The sequence below is a fragment of the Schistocerca gregaria genome, chromosome 2 (genome assembly GCF_023897955.1).
Source record: "Schistocerca gregaria isolate iqSchGreg1 chromosome 2, iqSchGreg1.2, whole genome shotgun sequence".
NCBI classification, from domain to species: domain Eukaryota; kingdom Metazoa; phylum Arthropoda; class Insecta; order Orthoptera; family Acrididae; genus Schistocerca; species Schistocerca gregaria.
This window is the reverse complement of record NC_064921.1, coordinates 874,710,780-874,732,859: the sequence shown is the minus strand read 5'-3', so window position 1 is coordinate 874,732,859 and position 22,080 is coordinate 874,710,780. Positions and strand designations below refer to the sequence as shown.

The 22,080-nt window shown below is 40.4% G+C and overlaps 1 protein-coding gene across 16 annotated transcripts in view; it reads right to left on the bottom strand.

Moving 5' to 3' along the window:
• Positions 1 to 22,080, bottom strand: part of LOC126335281 (serine/arginine repetitive matrix protein 1-like) — a 135,249-nt gene that overhangs the window by 13,491 nt on the left and 99,678 nt on the right. For all 16 annotated transcript variants that reach the window (XM_049998349.1, XM_049998362.1, XM_049998356.1 and 13 more), the window contains one exon: positions 18,556 to 18,678. In XM_049998349.1, the coding sequence (XP_049854306.1) occupies positions 18,556 to 18,678 (123 nt within the window). The remainder of the gene's footprint in view (positions 1 to 18,555; positions 18,679 to 22,080) is intronic.

Here is a 22,080-nt window from a genome sequence, read left to right as displayed (position 1 = left end):
GCTATGGTCATCAGTCCCGTATCGCAATACAGTGACATGGTTGTGGTCTGGAGGTAACAGCTAGCTTATATATATATATACCAAGCGGGAAAGCGCCGGCAGACAGGCACATGAACAAAACACACACACAGAATTACGAGCTTTCGCAACTGGCAGTTGCTTCGTCAGGAAAGAGGGAAGGAGAGGGGAAAAATGAAAGGATGTGGGTTTTAAGGGAGAGGGTAAGGAGTCATTCCAATCCCGGGAGCGGAAAGACTTCCCTTAGGGGAAAAAAAAGGACAGGTGTACACACACACACACACACACACACACACACACACACACACACACACACACACACACACATCCATCTGCACATACACAGACACAAGCAGACATATTTAAAGGCAAAGAGTGACTCTTGTCTGCTTGTGTGTGTGTGTGTGTGTGTGTGTGTGTGTGTGTGTGTGTGTGTGTGTGTGTGTGTGTGTGTGTGTGTGCGTGCGCGCGAGTGTACACCTGTCCTTTTTTTTTCCCCTAAGGGAAGTCTTTCCACTCCCGGGATTGGAATGACTCCTTACCCTCTCCCTTAAAACCCACATCCTTTCATTTTTCCCTCTCCTTCCCTCTTTCCTGACGAAGCAACTGCCAGTTGCGAAAGCTCGTAATTCTGTGTGTGTGTTTGTGTGTTTTGTTCATGTGCCTGTCTGCCGGCGCTTTCCCGCTTGGAATCTTTGTTTTTAATATATTTTCCCCCTGTGGAAGTTTATATATATATATATATATATATTAAAAATAAAGATTCCAAGACTTACCAAGCGGGAAAGCGCCGGCAGACAGGCACATGAACAAAACACACAAACACACACACAGAATTACAAGCTTTCGCAACTGGCAGTTGCTTCGTCAGGAAGGAAGGAAGGAGAGGGAAAAATGAAAGGGTGTGGGTTTTAAGGGAGAGGGTAAGGAGTCATTCCAATCCCGGGAGCGGAAAGACTTCCCTTAGGGGAAAAAAAAAAAAAAGGCCCTTTTTTTTTTTTTCCCCCTAAGGGAAGTCTTTCCGCTCCCGGGATTGGAATGACTCCTTACCCTCTCCCTTAAAACCCACACCCTTTCATTTTTCCCTCTCCTTCCTTCCTTCCTGACGAAGCAACTGCCAGTTGCGAAAGCTTGTAATTCTGTGTGTGTGTTTGTGTGTTTTGTTCATGTGCCTGTCTGCCGGCGCTTTCCCGCTTGGTAAGTCTTGGAATCTTTATTTTTAATATATATATATAAGGGGGAGGAAGGAATACAAATGCTGGCTACATCGGTCAGCTGTGCACACCATCATATCAATTGGTGAATCAAGTACTCTTATAGTGAGGGCAACAGGTGTGAACACACACAGACACACACACACACACACACACACACACACACACACACACACACCTCCTTGCCAGTTACAGACGGACCATCAGTGGCAAGATTATTTAAGTAAGTTACTGTGTGTGCGTGATCAACAGATTTGGGTGGAAATAATATTAAAAAACAAACTACAGCTGAAGCAAAATTGAGTAAGGGAACATAATTTATGACAATCAAGAAAATAATAAATACATAACAGCTTGGACAGAATTGTCACCTTCTGCATAATGATGGCAGACTGTACATGGGAAATCAATTCTTGTACAGGTAATTATGTGAGATACTGTAAGAAAGTTCAAGCAAATCAGTTACAACTAACAACATTTGAGATAAAAATACATTTTGTTGAACAAAAAAAGGTTTGACAGAAGAAGATAAGGTATGGAGACTTGAATCAAGCTGATGTGCGACACATTTCACGAACTGTTCATCGAGACTCTGAAGTGTTTGATAATGCTGAGAGGACAGAAAGTAAATTAAATCTTAACAAAACCTGAAGAAACAGAATTGAAATTTATACTCTGAGATTTGTTGTGACTGTAGTTAAATTTGCAGTATTTGCAATATTATTCAGTATTTTTGTTTCTGTGCCTGATCCAGAAGGTTCTGCAAAGTTATGAAGAGCATTCTACAATGAACTATCAAGTGAATGAGTCAAATGAAGGGTCAGCACACAAGAGCATTCTGTCTGAAACTTGGTATTTCTGTATGTTATATCTACAATAAATCGCTTTTCTGGTGTTAGACCAACTCCAAAAATTTAGTCAATCTATCTGAAGGTATAGGAGGGGGAGGGTGTGGTGGTTAAAGGGCTGAAGGACAGTAGATGTCACAGATAGTTGAAATTCTTGAGGTAATGGCAAAAAGGCTCTGTAGACAGAAGAGGTGATACCTGAGGAAAAAACGGCTTCCGAAAGTGGGAGCTCAATAACACTTGCTGAAATTGAATGGAATTTCAAGACATTTCACAATGCATTTCAAATGGCAGCATTCGCACGGACTGTCAAAAAATGGAACAAATGGTTTTGGACATTAGCATCGACATATCAGGAAGGAAGCTTGGCATTAATGTCGCTGGTGGGAGGGGAGGGTGGCGGGGGGTTGTCTTCAGCTAACATCGAAAATTAACATATTTTCACCACGCTTACTCAGATTGCTGCAGTGCATTTTCTGCTGTTGCATTTTTTTAGTCTTTATTTTATTATTTTGCTATGTTTTCATGATGCATTGTGTAGTGTTCTTTCATAAGTGGGGCAAGCTATCTGAAAGCGGAAAAGATTTACGTTTTAAAATACCTGGCAGAGAAAAGACCAACATTGTGCATAAACAGGAACATAGCAATCTTCATTAAGTAACATTTTTTAACATTGAATGAGTCAGTTCTACTGAAGGAAAAAACAGTTCTTCCATGTATTTTTGGTAAGAAAAAAACGATATGAACAATGGAATGCCTCTATCTATTAATTTCTATTCTAAACTTAGATGTGTTTACACACACACACACACACACACACACACACGCACACGCACACGCACACACACGCGCACACGCGCGCACACACACGCGCACACGCGCGCGCGCGCGTTAAGTTTGGACAAGGCTTTTCCTATTGTTTTACTTCTTGGAAGTGTACCATGTAAACTTTATCAACAGCATCCATTATGAAATTTGCTTTGGCAATTAATAAATCTCAACACTACTAGTTCTGAAACTCTAATACCACATTCTACTTCACAAGCTCACTTTCACAGTTTGGTACTAAGTGACATTGTGTTGACATTCAATCCACTGTGAATACATCACCATCTACACAGGGTATATATGCAGACACGGAAAAAAATAAATAAAAAAAAAAAACTCCCGGATTTCCCAGTTCAAAACACACTTTCTCCCGGGTGAAAACACAATTTTTCCATCTTAAGTAAAAGTATATTTTCCCTCAGAACTGCAAAACTTATCAAACCTTTGAATGGTTATGGCTTTATACACGAGCTTAGAATTTCCCCGCACTTTATAAAATGAAACTCGAGGGAAAAAAAGACACGTTTAGGAAATATCTTTGATGTGCAGCAACATGTACACTGCGTATTTTTGTATTATGAAAGTATACACTGGATTTCCACCAAATACCGCATGTTACTTTCCAAATAATTGAAATCAAGATTGCAATATGCTTTTGATAGCCAGTCATAGAGCTCATGTCACCTGATCTCGCCAGCTGATGACAGCAGATATTCAAGGCATAGGACACATGATGTAGTCAGCCAATAGCAATATCACTCTTCAGTAGCACGTATACACAAATTGGAAAAGTTAATGGTTTAAATTAATATAAATAGTGTTGCTAAAAGAAAAGAAAAGCTTTCACATATGATACTGATCTTTTTTAAGTGTGTTACTCTTTAAGCTACAACACACAAAAGTGACAGTAAAATTTTTAATAATGACAAATGTCTGCCCTTGTGGTCATCCTGAAAGAATTCATTTTTAAATGAGAGGTAAACGCTCTGCGATCTAAGAAATTCATTGTACATTCTCGCACACAGTTCAGCTTGCATAAAACGAAATTTACTCTGAAAGTAACGCTTTCCAAACAACCATTTGCAATATTTTCCTGCGACCTGTTAGAATTAGGTTTGTTTCAGCAGTTGCCAGAGAGCAACAGGTAACAGTCGTCACCACGCTTGCGCAGCTACGATGGCACAGGAAGCCTGTATGCTTGTACATGTAAAACATTAAAAGATATTTATGTCATAAAAGAAACAAGACAATAGAGGATACTCCAAGAGCATCAGAATTTCGTGGAACACACTAAAATGCATTAATTCAGCTTGCAGTGCGCATTCGAATATCCAGATTCGGATGTAAATTTTCTTGGAGAACCAGTGCTGTATTATTCATGTTTAGTTATTTATTATGGCATAATGCCATATGTTCTAGAACATGAAAAGATGCACTTTTGAAATGCAGCGAACAGTTGAAACTAGCCAATAGTGAGGAATTAAACACTTCGTTTCGAATAAATTGACTGCCTCAGCGGAAAAGATTAATAAAAGCCAAATTTCTTTAGCAAACCATCAAAAATAACTTCGTTGTTCTGCAATGCTTGACTGTAAGAAAGGTGGAAATAAAATAAAATCTGAAACTAACGACATATTTTAGCCTCTCGTAATTATGTGAATGTATTTTAATTCACTTGATAGCTCCCGGCCACAGAAATCCGTTTTGTTTTCATTTGACATGAGTGCAATAAACGAAGAGGAAACAGCAAATCACTAAACGTAGACATGGGTCACGTAAAGACTATCCACCTTCCCACTATAACTCAAGACTGCTCTGTGCATCAGCACCGAATCTACGATATTTCCGAACCGCAGCAATAATAGATAGTGGTCTCTGTCGACCCTCTTCCTCCCTCAAGCAATTGAGGTAGAGAGAGAGAGAGAGAGAGAGAGAGAGAGAGAGAGAGAGAGAGAGAGAGAGAGAGAGAGAGAGAGAGAAGGGGGGGGGGGGGCTCGCAATTAATATTGGATAGGATTATTTGTAACCTGAAGAACAAAAACTCTTCAGAAAATTTGTACTCTTTTTTGCCTATTAGCTAATAACTTGCTTTTCTTTGTGACGTAAAATTAAATATAGGACACATGAAACCAATGAAGACAAGTGACAAGCAAGACAGTATACATTTCTTCAATCCCTAAGTCCTAGCTTTCTTTTTCTCTAACCTTGCTACAGCTTTACACAGCGTCATTTCCTTTCTGCGAAAGGATCTATTAGCTCTAACTTCATCAAACATTTTGCCACATGAAAAAACGAAAAGTCTTTGTCTAATACTGAAAACTGGTGTGGTTTCTCAATCTGATTACGCATATTTTGTCACTGTCTGCTAGATAAAACAAAATAGGCCTGTCTAAATTGCAGCAATTGTAACACACATCAAATAAACAGACTGTTTTATCACAAGCTGTCACTTTTCTTCAACAGGACAGAATATAATTCACGAAGTATCAATATCAAATGCCTATTAGGCCTACTACAACCTAAAAGCTCTATGGTTGGAAATAGTTTCAAATTTCATTCATATGCTCCAGCTTCTCGAGCACGAGATCAGAAAGTAGTATGATGAAATTTTTATATAAATTTGGAATTGTCTTTCTTCCATAATTTGTGTGATGTCCCCATTTCTTCTCCTTTCTCGTTCTAACAATCTTGTCATCACTAATTCTGTAGCTATTCCTGCCAGTGTCAAAACATATTGTCCAGTTAATTTCACAAACCCTGCCACAATCAACTGCTTAGTTACCCTGCGCTTATTCTCCGCTTAGGCGTTATTATGTGTTCATACAATGTGTTTTCCATGCTACTCACAGAACAGAACTTAGGTGGTTGCTACCGGGGTCTGTACAACTGGCCGTTACTAGTGTAGTGGTCTGCCAAAAATTTTCTATCGAAATTTCATTTTCTTGGATACACCGAGAAGATAACACGTAATCTTACTTACCTGTTATTCCTGTTAGTAGTTTATTTCCACTCTGGTAGTCTGAATCTATGGATTTCGCTGGTAATTATAATAACGCTGATCATTTCCAAGCCCAGTCAATCAAACAAACAGCGATTGACATGCACCTGTTCCACTTCATTCCGCGCAGCTTGCATAGTCCCCTCGCCTTCCGTCTACAGGAAAGTTATTTCTAGATGCGATGGGGATTCCCCCGGCAGAGACACGACGTACACTATACACGCATTCAAAAATCAACTTATGATCCATTCAGAAATAAACTTAAAATATGTTAACAAATGTTCAAAAACCAACAGCGATGTGTTTCAAAATCATACGAATAATCAATAGACCAACATGCGCTGGATACTAGGCGCTTCGTGAAACAAGCTTTTTCCTCAAGAAAATGAATTCTTGCCGCCTGGGGCAGATATCCTGGTTTGCCCCCTTGCATCTGGCAGCTTGCACACGCCAGTAAAATTTTTCAGGATATCATCTGGCTGCTTCCTGCTACTGCTTATACAGCTAACAGCCACACTTCTGTAGCCAGAAAGGGGAGAAGGTATTACACATGCACGACTCAACTGCACTTGCGCATGAGCCCGCTTGCAACTGCTCAAACAAATATAATGTAAACAGTTGTGACATCACGCTCATCGGAAGCAATTTTTTGTTATGAAGCATTGCACAGTCTCCCTAAAGCCTTTGACACATTTTGCTGTTGGCAGACGCTTGTATGAGTACTGTGTTTTATTATTGTATAATGCGCATTTCCTTTGCAACCTAAGTTTTATTGTCTTTTTTCTCTCGTTCATGTTTTATTGCTGCAATATTATTCTGCAGTAATGGGATACAGTAATATCCTTTGTTAACAGTATTGTTTCTTATCTGTCAAAATTACAAAAATTTAACTGAAAACTAAAACAAAACAAAAAATTCTCGGAATTCTAAAAAAAAATTCCCCATGTTTTTTTCTAGTTTTCTCCCAGATGAAAAAATTCCCAGGTTTTTCAAGGATCTCTCCATTGTCCCGGGTTGTATACACCCTGAATTTAGTAACTAAAAAACTAACAGATATTTGAATGAAACTTAAACGAAATAATTAGTACACTGTGACCTCCACGTGAAAAAATTAAAAACTGAAGAATACATATGGAGTGAATATCATATGTTCTGAATTACGTGCAAGTCAATTTCTTCTCCTAATAATTTGAGAACATTTGAAACACTCCAGCTAAAAATATTTAATAATTGTTGAATAACCTGGTTCACTGTGCAAGCAAGCACTATATTTTCAATCATATAAAACTTTATTTCTGTAGCTTTGATGTTGGGTGAGATAATGATACCCACGTATGCAAAAACATTGATTACGGGAAACAAACTGAGGACTGACATCTCATTTTCTTCTCAATAACATGTCAAAACATTCCAGCTCAATCTTGATGATTCTGTCATTTTCAACTTCTTTAGTGTTCTTTCTTTTCTTTGTTATTCTGTCCTCCTTTGTCATGCTCTCAGCACCTGTTTCAGTGTCAGTAACATATTGCTTGTCCACTTATAGCAGCCGATTTTCCAGGAGTTCGTAATCTGAAAGATCTTTTAAATTAGCGTTCGTTCTCCCACAACAAGTTTCTGGTGTGGGATGTGCATGTGTGTATTTTTGTCCATTATACTTGCACCATGAAGTGTTTCCTTTTGGGCAGAGGCCATGCAGAGGATGCTCATCAATGAATATCCTATGAAAAGGAGTTGCACAAATTGTTTTTCTCATCTCACTAAGATTTTTGACGTTTTGGCAGAGAATGAATGTTGTGTACAAAGTTCCAAGCTTTTTAGCTCTACTGTTTTAGTTACATGTCCACGTGAAGATATGTGCCATTTACTGCCATGAAATAGTTAGTGATTAAAAATAAATAACTAAATACAATTTGAAGCAAAGGCATGAAACTGTTAGTGGTCTAAAAATAAAGAACTAAATGCAACTAAAGCAGTTTATTAATGCCCCAAGACAGAAATTTTAATTATTCGTAACAATGGCTGTAATAATACAAGGTGGAACTGACCACAGACCATAAGGGGACCAGCTGCTCTGTCACTGTATATGTTCCAAGGTGGACTAAAGCAGGCTGGTGATGGATTACCAATTACCATTAAATGGAGAGGAAAAAGCATGACAGTAGTGTGTGTGTGTGTGTGTGTGTGTGTGTAAATAAGGGAATGAAGTTATCTTTCAGTTTTGTTAAGCTGTCTATAAAATCATATTCTCACTTCAAAATTCCTACTGTTTTTTGTTTTATGCTAATCTACAATCTGTGGATCCTACAGCTTGTCTTCAATGTTTCCAAATGGAAGGCAAAGATGGCTGCTATTCATTTGCATAGAGGTGGCACTGAGTTGCAGGCAGGCATTACAAAAAAGAATTCTGAAAATATTTCACCTTTCAAACAAACTCCTGCTTCAAAACTAGAGACATACAATGAAACAACCAACGTAACACAAATGTAGCCACTGTCCCAGGCCTTAGTGGTTACACACAGTGGCCATCTGAGTGTAATTTGTTCTTGTGCATGTTTTCTACTCCTGGAGGAGGTCTTTGACTGAAAGCTGAATTATTTCTAGCTTTCTTTTTCATTGACCCTGCATGTGATTTAATGACTCCTCTTCATGGTGAGTAGCAATCTATCCTTTCCGTATTGTTGTTACTCCATCCTGAACATTCGAATGTTTGACAAGTGTGTTTTCATAATGTCTATCCACTACATAAAGAGATATTCTTCTACAGAACAGGAGTTTTCAAGCAGAATTTTTTTCAGTTTGTTTTCAAATCTCACTTCGATGCCCGTCACATCAGATAGCGGAGATGCTATGTTGCAGATAGGCACCACAAAAAGATTGTCACAAAATAAGTTTTCGTCAACAAGGCCTTTCTCAAAAATAGATATCTCTCTCTCTCTCTCTCTCTCTCTCTCACACACACACACACACACACACACACACACACACACACACACACACACACAGAGAAAGAGACAGACAGGTGTTACGCTCTTGGAAGTAGGTCCTACTTATGTATTAGATATCTTATTACTAATTTACATTAAATGAAACTTTAAGATATTCAAATGTATTAACAGCCACCGATGTTTTTCTTAATCACACTTTAGCCACGTAGTTTTTATTTCAAAATTCACGTACAGTCACAGTCTCTGCAGTGTTGTGTTCCGATTGTCGCACTGTTAATGGGCAATATGAAATTGGCTGATGCCGCTTTCTGTTCCGTAGTTAAAACTTGCGTGGAACACAGTTAAAAAGTGCCAAGAAACACGTTCTCGATGTTTTTGTTAAATTTACGGAGATATTCAGCTTTGAAGTTTTCCGCGTCTTGTGTATAATGCAGTTCATAAACAAACTCACATTGAACAAGTAGTGCAGACAGTAGCGTAATTGAATGTAAAGCAAATGCTGTTATTCCTACTTCTGATCCTTCGGCCTTCCCCTCCCTGGCCACTCCCTGGGAAGAGGGTCAAGCTCGCTGGCTTGGGTTGAAACATTTCCCTCAGTACCTGGTTTGTACTAGGACAGAAGGCGAAAGTTTTGCCTTGACCAAGCCCTTGTTTTTCGTGGAGATGATTGAAGATAAGTATAGCAAAGTGGAATCCATGAGTAAAATGCAGTCCAGTTCTTTGCTCATAAAGACATCCTCTGCTGCCCAATCTGAAGCCATAAAGACATCTTCTGCTCCCAATCTGAAGCCCTGCATGCTTGTGACCATCTCGGTGACATACCAGTCTCCGTCGTACCCCATCTATCTTTGAAATCGGTACAGGGCATCATTTTCCACCGGAATCTTCTTCTTCACAAACTGACGAGGAGCTCCGTGCAAACCTCGAGTGGTGAGTCTGATTTATCCGCCGTGTACAGCGAGGCCCTACAAACAATTGCACCGATACAGGCGCCTTTATCCTGTCCTTTGAGGGGAGATACCCTCCCAGAGAAGGTAAAGGTGATTGTGTATTGGTGTGACGTAAAACCTTACATTCCACCACTGACGAGTTGCTTTAAATTCTTATGGTTTGGACACGTCTTCCACAGCACCAATGATCCCTCTGCAGTGACTGTGGGCACCTCCTCCATGGGAGGAGTGCCTGTGCTCCCCTGCCAGTGTGCGTAAATTGTAATGCGCACCATCCTCCATGCTCGCCAGCATGCCCGGTGTATGTGAAAGAATGACGGATTCAGGAGTACAAGACCTTAATTGACTTAGCTACACCGAGGCTTGTCGGAAGTACGACCGACTCCATCCCATGATTATAAACTTCTACTTTTGTTACAGTTACGTCCATTCCCCCTCCTACCCCCTCCTCTTCCCAGCCCCGCCCCATTTGCCTTCCACCTCACCCTCACTCTCCCACTCCCCTCCCCCTCCTCATCAGTACCCATACCCACCCCTCCGGATGCTGTTCCCCCTTCCTCCAGCTGGAGAAGTATTCCCCGTCTTTGGCAGCTGCTGCTACTGGAGCTCTCTCCCGGGGACTCTTCCCGGCACCTCCTGAAAGGCGATCTGCAGCTCCACATAGGCCGCGCGATCCGAGGCCAGTTGGTTCCAAGATTGCCAGGTGTAATTTCGTGCCCAAACTCGCTGCAGTCTGCCCTTCTTCTCTTCCTTCACAAGAGAAGCAGAAACACAAGAACAAGGGCAAGGCCCCTTTGATACCTCCTGAGGTGCCGCCTTCCCCTCCTCCAGCCAATGAACCAACTGTGTCTGACCCCACCTATATGGACATTTACCCCATCCCTATTGGCGATGGATGGTGACTCAGCGGCGGGACCGGCTCTGGTCCATTCGCTTCCCATTTGGACTCCAGCTTGAAGATCCTCCAGTGGAATTGTAATGGCTATTTGCATCACCTCCCAGAGTTGCAACCCCTTCTTTCCTCCTACTCTGCTCCTTCATTGCTCTCCAGGAGCCTCATTTTGTCAATTCTTACTCACCCACCCTTCGTGGTTCCACGCTTTCTGTCAAAACTAAATTGACCCCTTGCGGGTTTCTGGTGGTGTTTGCACCTTGGTCCGCAAGGAAATTGTTAGTAAATGGGTTCCCCTCCATACCACTCTGAAAGCAATTGCTCTCAGGGTCCATCTTGCCACTCCAATCACAATCTGTAATCTCTACCTCCCATCTGACAGACTGCGCACATCCCTTGCCCTAACCACCCTTCCTCAGCAACTCCCTTCTCCCTTCCTGCTTCTAGGTGACTTTAATGGCCACAATGCTCTTTGGGATAGTCACACGCTACTGCCCTGGGCAGGAAAAGTTGAAGCTGATCTGGCAGGGCTTGACCTCTGTCTCCTAAACACAAGCACTCCCACACGGCACTTTCTCTGCCACTGACCTCTCCGGCTGCAGTCCCGGCCTTCTTCCCTCCATTCAGTGGGATGTCCACGATGACTTATGTGACAGCAAATCATTACCCGATAGTCTGACCTTCCTCAGTATATCTCGCTCCATCACCCTCCCAGGTGGGCCTTTTCTAAAGCTGATTGGGGTGCCTTCTCCTCTGCTACCACCCCCCCTGTACTACCACACAATAGTATTGATGAGTCTACACAGACTTTGACTGCCGCCATTCTTTCCACAGCTGTTTCAATCAATCTTCTTCCTTGGGTTCTCCCTGTTGGAAGATGGTCCCTTCATGGACTCTGGAAATTGTTGCGACCATAAAAGACCGCCACCGTGTTCTTCAACGCTTCAAGAGGCACCATTCTACTGCTCTCCTTCTGGTCTTTAAATGATTCTGTGCCTAGGCCCGTTACCTAATGAAATTTCAGAAACAGATTTACTGGAAACGATATGTGGCTGCCATAGGGCCGCACACCCCCTCTTCATAAGTCTGGGTGAAACTCAGGCGAATTTTTGGCCGGCGTCCTCCCATTGGCGTTGCAGGGATTTCTGCGCACGGTGTTGTCCTTACCCATCCGGACTTTGTCACAGAGCATGTCACACAACTCTTTGCCCAAGCCTCTGCATCGACTCAGTATCCGCCCATGCTCCTCGTCCGGAAATTGTGCTCAGAGTGACTGCCTTTGTCTTTCATTCCTTGCTGGTTGGAGCCATATAATGCCCCATTTAGCGAGTGGGAATTTGCCAGTGCCTTCATCCTTTGTCCCGACATGGCTCCAGTTCCTACCAATTGAGGTCTGATATTTGTTCAGGGAGTATGCAAGAAACAGGTTTGTTCTAAAATATGATTTAATATTAGAAGTAGTCGGAATACAAATTGGCTTATGAAGGGTGCCAAGAGATCATATAACAGGCAACATGGCACCTGGAGGCTGCACAGTGGACAGTCCTGCTCTAGATCCTTAAAAACAGTAGTTTTATCCACAGTGGCGATGTAGCTCAGGTGTGGAAATACTATCATGACTTGTTGAAGTGCAGCTTGTCTATGATAAGTTGATGATTTATATGGTGGCTGTTTGAAATGGCAAGAGGTGTGCCTTGCCCCACATTGATTCATCTAGTACAAATTTTCACCGCTGGCGGAAGCACCAGTTAAACCATCGTGTTGCCATGAACAACCTGTAATAGCATAAATTTTTGCCAGTGGGACATCAATAATTGTTACATGTAATGTTTATGACTAAAACATCTGCTACTGTTGTACAGTTTTTCATTAACTGAAGTCTACACTACCAGTTTTCAGGGGCTCGGCCCCATTTTCAGGTGTATCTGCAAGTTTTAGTAAAACAATTTACCTTAAGCTGGTAGACTATGAACAAGCTGACAGTACTTGAGAGAAAAGATAATGGGAGTCACATACTTCCAGTCCATTGAATGTACCTACATTGTCCAGTTACATTACTGTGACCACTGCTTATGTTGGACATCAACATCCAATAACCACTCACAGAAGGCAGCATTAGCAGTAGAGGGCATGTAAAGAGTGCCAGGGACGAGGAAAACGGTACAGCCATCATAAACCCAACCAATAATCTGTTATCCCACCTTGGTGGTGCTGTTCATGCCACGGATTCTTAAGTGTGAAACCTAGTGCAACTGGCCTTGGCAATACAGTCTACATGACTCCACATCCTGCTAGTACCTTTCAGAATCTGATGGACAGCGAAAGGGGGTTATTCAGCATTCTGACAGGTGGTGCTGTATGCTGCACCATCATAAACAAGCATATGAAGTGTAGTGCACATCATTGGCTGTAGTGCAACTAGGATAAGGGTAAAAGATACAATGAAAATTGGAAATCAGAACTGGATGTAGGAAAACAGCTCAAAATAATAATGGTACACGTAGAAGAGATGTTCACCATTAAAGAAAAATAGTGGGCAGTGACCATAGGCAGTGTAGTAAACATGACTAAAAATAATAGAAGCACATAACACAAATACCCTCACAGGTTAATACTAATGATGAAAAGCACACAGTGCAAAATACATACGGAATATGCACCTAATTAAAATTGTGCATATAGTAGTACACCACTAACCACCCAGCTTAATGAATAACAATGGCACAGTCTAGAACTAGTCATAGATAGGCCTAAAAGTAAAATAAATGCCAGATTGTGAAGCATTTAAAGGAGGTAAAAAGCTGCCAGAAAGGAGATCATTAACCGTACATTGGTGGGCTAGTGTTTGATTTGTGACTGAAGCTTCCATCCATCACAATTTAGATTTTCTGTGATTTCCCTAAATCGCTTCAGGCAAATGCTGGGATGGTTCTTTTGACTTCCTTCCCTAACCTGATAGGACCAAAGACCTCACTGTTTGGTCCTCTCCCTCAAGTCAATCTACCAGCTGACCCCATGTCTCCTGCTTGCAAGGCTGATGTTCTGCCCACTTATCCATCCTGACACAGTGGTCATCAGAACTGTACAGACTGCCGTAGCGTACCTCCCATCAGACCCAATTTCTTAACGTGTCCATATGCTACAAATACAGTGCTCCTCGCCCATTAACCCAATCATTTATATTCCATATCTGTTTTGTATTGAGTGGTATTAAACTGTGAGGGTATATTTGTGTTCTGTGGTTTCGTTATTTTTACTCAGCTGTCCTACATGTTCCGTTAACTATGCTTGCTGCCCACTATTTTTCTTTAAGGGTGAAATCTCTCGTACAGGTAAGGGTGAAATCTCTCGTACATGGGCTGCTGTTACTTCGGGCTGGATTTCTACTGGTGATTCTGATTCCAGTTTTCATTTCATCTTTGACCCTTACCTTAGTAGCTCTTAATGTTACTTATGCTGTGCTTACAGCATGAAGTGTTGCGGAGCTCAAGTTACAGGTTATAACTGAACTAACAACTTCACTAAACATCTGTCACTTTGATGTTGTTCATGAGCACTTTTACCTGGTTGAAGATTTACAGTCCCCTCCTCGTGGTTTCTTGATGCAGTGGACTTGCTAGGCAGTGCTACTTATTGTGATGTGGGACTTCGTTGCATCCTACAGAGGATCGAGGGCTGAAGAGAGCTCACATCTCTGCCAGCTCGCTATGAACTGCCTGTTTAAAGAACGCTTCTGTATTTGTTTGTCCTCGTATTTAACATTTGCGACATTGACAAATCCCTTATTTGATTGTTGTTATGTACCTATTGTAGTATTTTAGCTTTTGAAAATGTCCCTCCATTTGTTAAAAACCAAATAACTAAATAATATATTTATATTGACTGTGCAATGTTGTCAAAATGGGTTTCTTGTTAAAAAATGCACTTTCTTGAATAGTAATCGACAAACAAACAGTTAAAACAAAGTCTTGTTGCATTATGGAGAAAATGATGCAAAAGAAGAGTAAACAAAAGAGGGGATACATAGAGGGACATTCAAGCTGAATGAGGAATAGATGTAATGAATGCAATTACATAAACTATTTCAAAAAGTCTATCCCACACTTGGGGATCTCCCCTTGTAACAACTCTTTGACCTCATCCAAGAAATTAAGTTTTTACAGAATAAAAAAACTTATCTTTCCAAATTTCTCCTTGTTTTCCTTCACACTAGGCTCAAGTCACAGAGTAGCACAAGGGTAGGCTACAACTCTGTCCCATTCCCTTCCCAAATGTGTCTTCTCTTTGGTGTCCAGTTCCTAAAAGTTGTAAATAACTGTCTACTCCGTGTTTTACCCCAGCTGCCTTCAGAGTTTCAAAGGGAATAGCCCAGTCAACAGTATCATTAGCTTTCTCGAAATCTACAAATAGCTATAAACATAGGTTTGCCTTCCCTTCAACATATCTTCTAGGGGAAGGCGTAGGATGAATATGCCTCCCTTGTTCCTGCATTTCTCTGGACACCTAAGTGATCTTCCCTGATGTTGGCTTCTACCAGTTTTTCAAGTTTTCTGTAAATAATTTGTGTCCATATTTTTCATTCTTGATGCATTAAACTGATTCTGTAGTATTCACACTTGGCAGTACCTGCCTTCTTTGGGCTGGTATTATTACATTAAGAAGCATCATATGGAATGATATTTAGGGGAACTCATCTTTAAGGAAGAAAGTTTCCATTGCCTGAAAATGTGCTGTAAGAATGTTATTTGGTGCTCGCCCATTATCACGTTTTAGACATATGCTTAAGGAGTTAAGCATTTTGACGACTGCTTCACAGAATATTCAACACCTTATGAAATTTGTTGTAAATAACTCAGTACAGTTGCAAAGAGACAATGGTGTGTACTATTAAAACACCAGAAGGTGAAAAGACATTCATTACTACATTGAACACAAAGATGGCTGCATAATGAAGTCACATTGTTGATCACGTACCCTGTGATATTAACTGTATGCCAGACATCAAACAATGGAAATTCCAGGATGGAGTGTAAGAATGTTACGAAAAGGATAGTCGCTACTTACCATATAGCGGAGGTGCTGAGTTGCAGATAGGTAACAACAAATGACCGTTACAAAGTAAGCTTTCGGTCAACAAGACCTTTGTCGCGCACGCACACACACACACACACACACACACACACACACACACACACACACACACACACACACACACACACGCGCGCGCGCGCGTTTCACGTGGGACTGCAGCCAAGCTGTCGTGAGTACTGCCAAGTACGATAATAAGGGTACCTTTTGAGCTGTGCGTTACGCGCACATCGTCTTAGCGATAATACGGGACGACAGCCTTACCGGCACATTTAACTTAGCACTGGCCAGTCAGGTGATGCAGTTAGCCTGCAGTGACGTGCCCAGCTGCAGTTCACACATAAAACAAGACGAGCAGAGGACCAATACAGCTTTGAATGTCATTTAATTTTTAATAATATGCTGCAAATCGCTCACAATACGCTCCTTAGACGACTAGACGAAAACCACAACATGTTATTGTTTTTAGCTAATGTACTATTGTAACTACAAATTAGAATGATGAAAATTCCTGACTTAACCACAGGGTAATTTTTCTGCATAAGCTGTGTATAACGTAAGATAATATTAAAGGATTTTGCTGTATAGTTAAATATTGAAGCCACTAAAGCTATTATTTAGAGTAAGTCGTCTGGTAATCTCTTTCCTTATCCGTATCCGAGAAATACATTTCAATTGTGGTAGTGTCACCTGCTTCGTGGATAACGAGCCTATGAACAACAGACTCCACGAAGCCAACCAGGTGCAACATTTTCACTTCTTCTTTTATGATGAGCCGTTCTATATTCCGCCAGCATTCGGCAGTGACTTGTGAAAAAGTTGCATGGGTTAGTTCCAGTATGTCTGGCAGCCTAACAGTTTTGTTACTTCTCAGGACAAATCCTGCACCTTGGCTCCAGATCAGTTCTGTTGGGATCATATTGTAATGGTACAGTAGCAAATGTAAAAATGCAGGATTTGTACGATGAGCTCGACATTGTGAAAATGATTGTCTTTCATGTTTCTACGATACTTATCTACCTCTGTCTTACAAAACTGTGGACATAGTCCGAATAAAGAGGATTCGATTTTTCATTTTTGCCTTAAAAATTGAATTGTTATGTTTTCTTAATTTAAACTACTTTTATGAACAGTGCTTCATGAAAGATCGATAATTAAGAATTTGTATTTGAAATGGAAAAAGGAATTTCGTGCCCACTATGTAATTAGAAGTAAGGTGATGTGCATTATTAATAAAAAATGATGACGAGTTTCATATTTATGAGATGTAGGTATTTCAAATTGAACGAGAAAGGGGGCCGGGGATTGATCTGGGGAAAACAAAGGCTTGGTCGAGGCAAAACTTTCGCCTTCTGCCCTAGTACAAACCAGATACAGAAGGAAAGGTTTCAACCCAAGCCGGTGAGCTTGACCCTCTTCCCAGGGAGTGGCCAGGGAAGGGAAGGTCGAAGGATCAGGAGGAGGAGTGTCATATCTTCTATAACTCTTAGAGAGAGTCACAGAATTGGCAGGATGTTAAAGCTTTTGCCGCTTCATGTGCAAGGCGTCCGCCCTAGTACCACCCACTCCAACCAGGGAGTTCTGATGCCTCAAAGTGATAAGCATCAAATCCCTGGCATACACGAGGTGTTAACAGCTCAGATGCTAGCAGTGTGATCCCTTGGCTGTCAGGGGGTTAAGGCAGGTTGGTACTTAACTGTCCCACCACACGGACTGCCTACCGTGCGAGTGACCTAGCAGTAAGGGGGCCAGGGTGCAAGGGGAAAAGGGAGGGGAGGGGGAGAAGAGCCTGCACCCTGGGAATTAGGTTGGGAGTTCATCCCCAATGCCTCACAATGAACGGAAAACATTGGAAATGGAGGTCAAACCCCAAGGGGACCAAAAGCACCAAAAAGGAGATGGAGACAGCAAACTAAACAATAGCACATATCAAAACATAGCCGGGAGGATAGCCAGGTCAATATAAAGAAGTCCACCAAGAGGGCAAGGAGGGGGCAGGGAGAAAGGAGTAAGGACATGGAAGGAAAGGAACAGGGATGATAACGCAGTCTGGAAAAAGGTAGGAGACTGCAATAGCTCAGGGCCCCGTGTGCGCCCCACCCATATCCACAAGAGGAACTGTGGGTCCCCTTATATATATATTTCTGAACTTACAGCCAACATGTAAATTAATTATGTACATAGTAAAATAAAACAATCTGAATTATGATCCATTGAAATACTTCAACAGCATTACACATTTGTTGTTGTTGTTGTAGACAGCACTGATCTACAGTATCCTGTAAAATTCTTTTTTGTTTATAACTTGTCAACAAAGACCCACTAGGTTGAATGGCTGGAGGGTGTGATACCTGGGACCATGATCACCATCACCAAACACAGTTTCAGAAAGTCAATCCCACCCCTGCACCCACACCACTCTCCCCTCTCCTTGTTAGTGTAATTTGAAGAACAGTATCTCTGTAAGTAAAAGTGTTGAGAGCATATCAATGGTAAAGAGAATGCATTGCCTTCGAGCCAAATAACTGATATCTGTAACTGCTCGTGAACTGTAGGTTGTAACAATGTCACATAGGACATACACTGTATTTCAAATAAAAGAAGACACACAACAATAAAGACTTCAACACTCCCAAACGTAATAGGAATTTTGCAGTTCATGACAATTACTTCAAGAAATTCTAATATCAAAGTGATGAATACTTAATCACCACCTACATAATAAAAGTGAAACTACTGTAACAAGCATAACAGATGCAGTCTCTATGACAAACCTGCTGGAATCTCCACGATAGTCTCGTCCACGTTCGTATGTGCGCACTACCTCCCCATGACTGGGATAGCGGTCGTCACGTCGGCGGAGATCTAACTCGTGACGTAAGTCATCACCGCCGCGTCTGGGTAAAAACAAATTAATGTTAACAATAAGTTTCAAAAGCAGTAACATGAAAAATTATCAACTGGGACCGTGAATTTCAATGCAACTGTGCTCAAAATCTTACAACACATTGCAAATAATTTGCAAAAAATAGGTTTCTTTTTCAAAATCTACAAATATTTGTCAGCTCTCAGTAAATGGAGCCTTGCACAATTACCATTCCCTTCTCTCAAGTTTCCGTGAAAGAAATTGCTATCCAAACTCAATATGAACAAAGGACAACTTAACACGTAATTCAACCTTATGGGAACCTAATATCAAAAGCAAATCAGCTACTAAATTAATAAAACTGCCTCTGTTTGCCAAAAAGTTATTTGCAACAACGTCGTTCAAAAGTTCTAAATCATTTCACAATTATGTCCTGTTGCCAGGTGCAACTGGGTAAGAGGAAAAAATATCTTCTCGTCTTAAACCCATCTTACCCTCTTGAAGCACAACATTCTAGTCCACATTCATTTAATTTCTTCACAGGCACATCCATCTTCACTTCAATTATCTGTAGTTCATTTTTCCTGCAGGAAGGATCCCAATCTCCTGTTCTTTCGTCATCAATTGAGTTTACAAGCTCAAACTGTTTGTACCTCCTTATCTCATATCTTACAACCAGGACACAGAACTGGTACACTATAGCTTTGTACATCTCTCTCTCTCTCTCTCTCTCTCTCTCTCTCTCTCTCTCTCTCACACACACACACACACACACACACACACACACACACACACACACACACACACACACACACACTGATGAAAAATACAATTTCACAGGCTGAGCTACAATGTTGAAGTAGTTGTGTGCCTATCCGAAATTCAACACTTCCATTGAAGAGTATTAATTTTCTCTACCCATTTAACTGTACAACTTCATTAATTTATATCTTTACATTTCAATTTCTTATATCGAGTTTCATCCTGTGTTCTGTACTTTACACAGATTTAACACGTTCGCTGCGGTATCAAATACGAGCCACTAACCTACAAGGCAGAAACATTTAAGGGAGCATTTACCGCGAGCCAAAATCTTACTGAAGCAAAATTTTGTAGTTTTTGTTCCATATCTGAAATATTGACAGTTAACACATAGAAGCATCAGTCACATTTGGATCCTTTGATAAGCTTGTAACTGTCATGACCATTATATAAAATAATCTCAATGGCTCCTCTGATTTATTCTCAACGAAAAGAAAATTCAAACAACAAGCAAATGCACATCTTTGGAAAAGCAGAAAAACAACTTGCAATGAGAACACTAAAAAACTAATAAAACGAAAAAAAAAAAACTAAAGATAATCTGACATTGTTTGTAGAAACAAAATAGCTCTCTTTGGGAATATTGACGATGTCCTTTGCTAAACAAAATGCTGTTATACAGCAGTTTAGGCAGTATCCAATATTGTTTGAATAGTCTGAACACTCATGTGGCATGTCACCATAGTTGCCCTGTTTAACACACTTTCTACACCTCTTCTTCATGATTTGCTTTACCCCTTCAGTTTGTTTCTGCTTTAGCACATAGTGTGTTTTACTAAGAATTCTCTTTCTAACATATCTTCGAAATCACAATGGAGAAAGTAGCTCTTTATTATTTTACTTTCCGAGTTTTGATGTACAAACTGAGAAGTAGGCTATTAATAAGAGGAAGTAAATAGACTGTCAATTAAGTGGAAGAATAGGTGTCAGACAATCTTCCATTCGCATAAATAATATGACAGCATCTGATCCTGCCTATCAGTCCCAGAAATATTTGCATTGTATTGGCAGTGACTTCGAGATTGTTTGCTGCCATTAATTCATAACTTGTATCACTGTGTTCGATAATTCCATGAAAATGTAAACAACATCTGCTCTATCCTTCCATTTTCCAATCATCACGCATTCCAAATAGTGAGCAATAGTGTTGCCTTTACTCAGTTTTGCAGATAATACCACTTTAAGACTGTTCCTCCTATTTAACCTCGGTGTTCCAGTGCAACACATTTTCAGATAGAATAAAGTTTACACTAGCCTGAAAATGAAGTAGTAACTGTCCAAGTAAATATGGTTTCTTCTCAAACTGACAAGCATCCCCACGTACACAGCACTCTTTTTTACAAAACCATCTGGATCATTTAGCCTGTACATTTTGATGCTGTATTTATGCCTTTTTTTATTCAATGTATATTGTCTGAAGGATGTTCTCCTCTTCAAACAATGATCGATTCATCTACAAATAGGTCTCTTTCTGGATTAAAAAACTCTACACATTCTATTGTTAAAATTATTTAGTATAGGTTGTATCTTACATAATCAATCATCTGGTTTTAGGTGTCCTGCTTATGGATTTTTAGCAAAATGTAATGAGTGTAAGATGATCGCACATTTGTGTCTGCTCATGCTCATTGTTGCTGTTCTATTTTGAAACAGAGGATCTTTCTTCCAATTATCTTGGAATCTAGTGGTTTTCCATTATCCATACGTAACTCAATACTTAAGACCACAAATATTTCATCTATACTAAAAGGTTTCCAGCAACAAATCCTAGACCTGTCCTCCATATCATCACTACGAAATAAACACACAGCCTTGTCATTCATTTCATCAGGCATATACTAGAAAATTTCTTCTGTAAGTAGTAGCCAAAAAAACCATAGTTATAGTGCTAATGGGATTTATTAGTGAACATTCCTGTTTTGTAAATCACATGGCTCATCATGATTTATTAATGCCTCCCAGTTTGGGTTGATCATAATCATCAATTTCATCACTCTCTAAGTACATATCTTCTGAGTCTGCACTCTCACGAAACATATCTGAAGGCTTTGCTTCCACGCTGTCATCACTAGGCACATTTTCTTGCTCCATTGTGTTACCTTCGAACTTAAAATAACTGTCTTGTAATATGTTCAGTAAATTATTGGCACTGAGATTTTCGTTCTTCCTACACTATTTAGCATTAGAAGGTCCTAGTGTCTGTTGATAAGCTGGCTGTCATTTCAAACAATCTAATTCTCAGACAACTAAGCACATGCAAGAAAAAGAAAGAAAGAGAGAGAGAGAGAGAGAGAGAGAGAGAGAGAGAGAGAGAACTGTAAAATCCACACTGGCTAGTTTGTCACGGAAATGCTTTTAAGGGTTAATAGCACTGAGTTAGTGACTCATGTTGATGATTGAAAGTGTCAGCCGCAGCGAACGTATTAACCACCTTACCTCAATTTTTTCCACTGGTCATTTTCCCATAACATGAACTGTTACAATTCTGATACATTTTATACTTTATTTCTTTTGGTTCTACTGCAGATTCAGTTCTCATAATAAAACATAAATTTTAGAATAAATCATTTACAGACTGCCATGTTTTTTCACATACGATGAAGCTTCATTG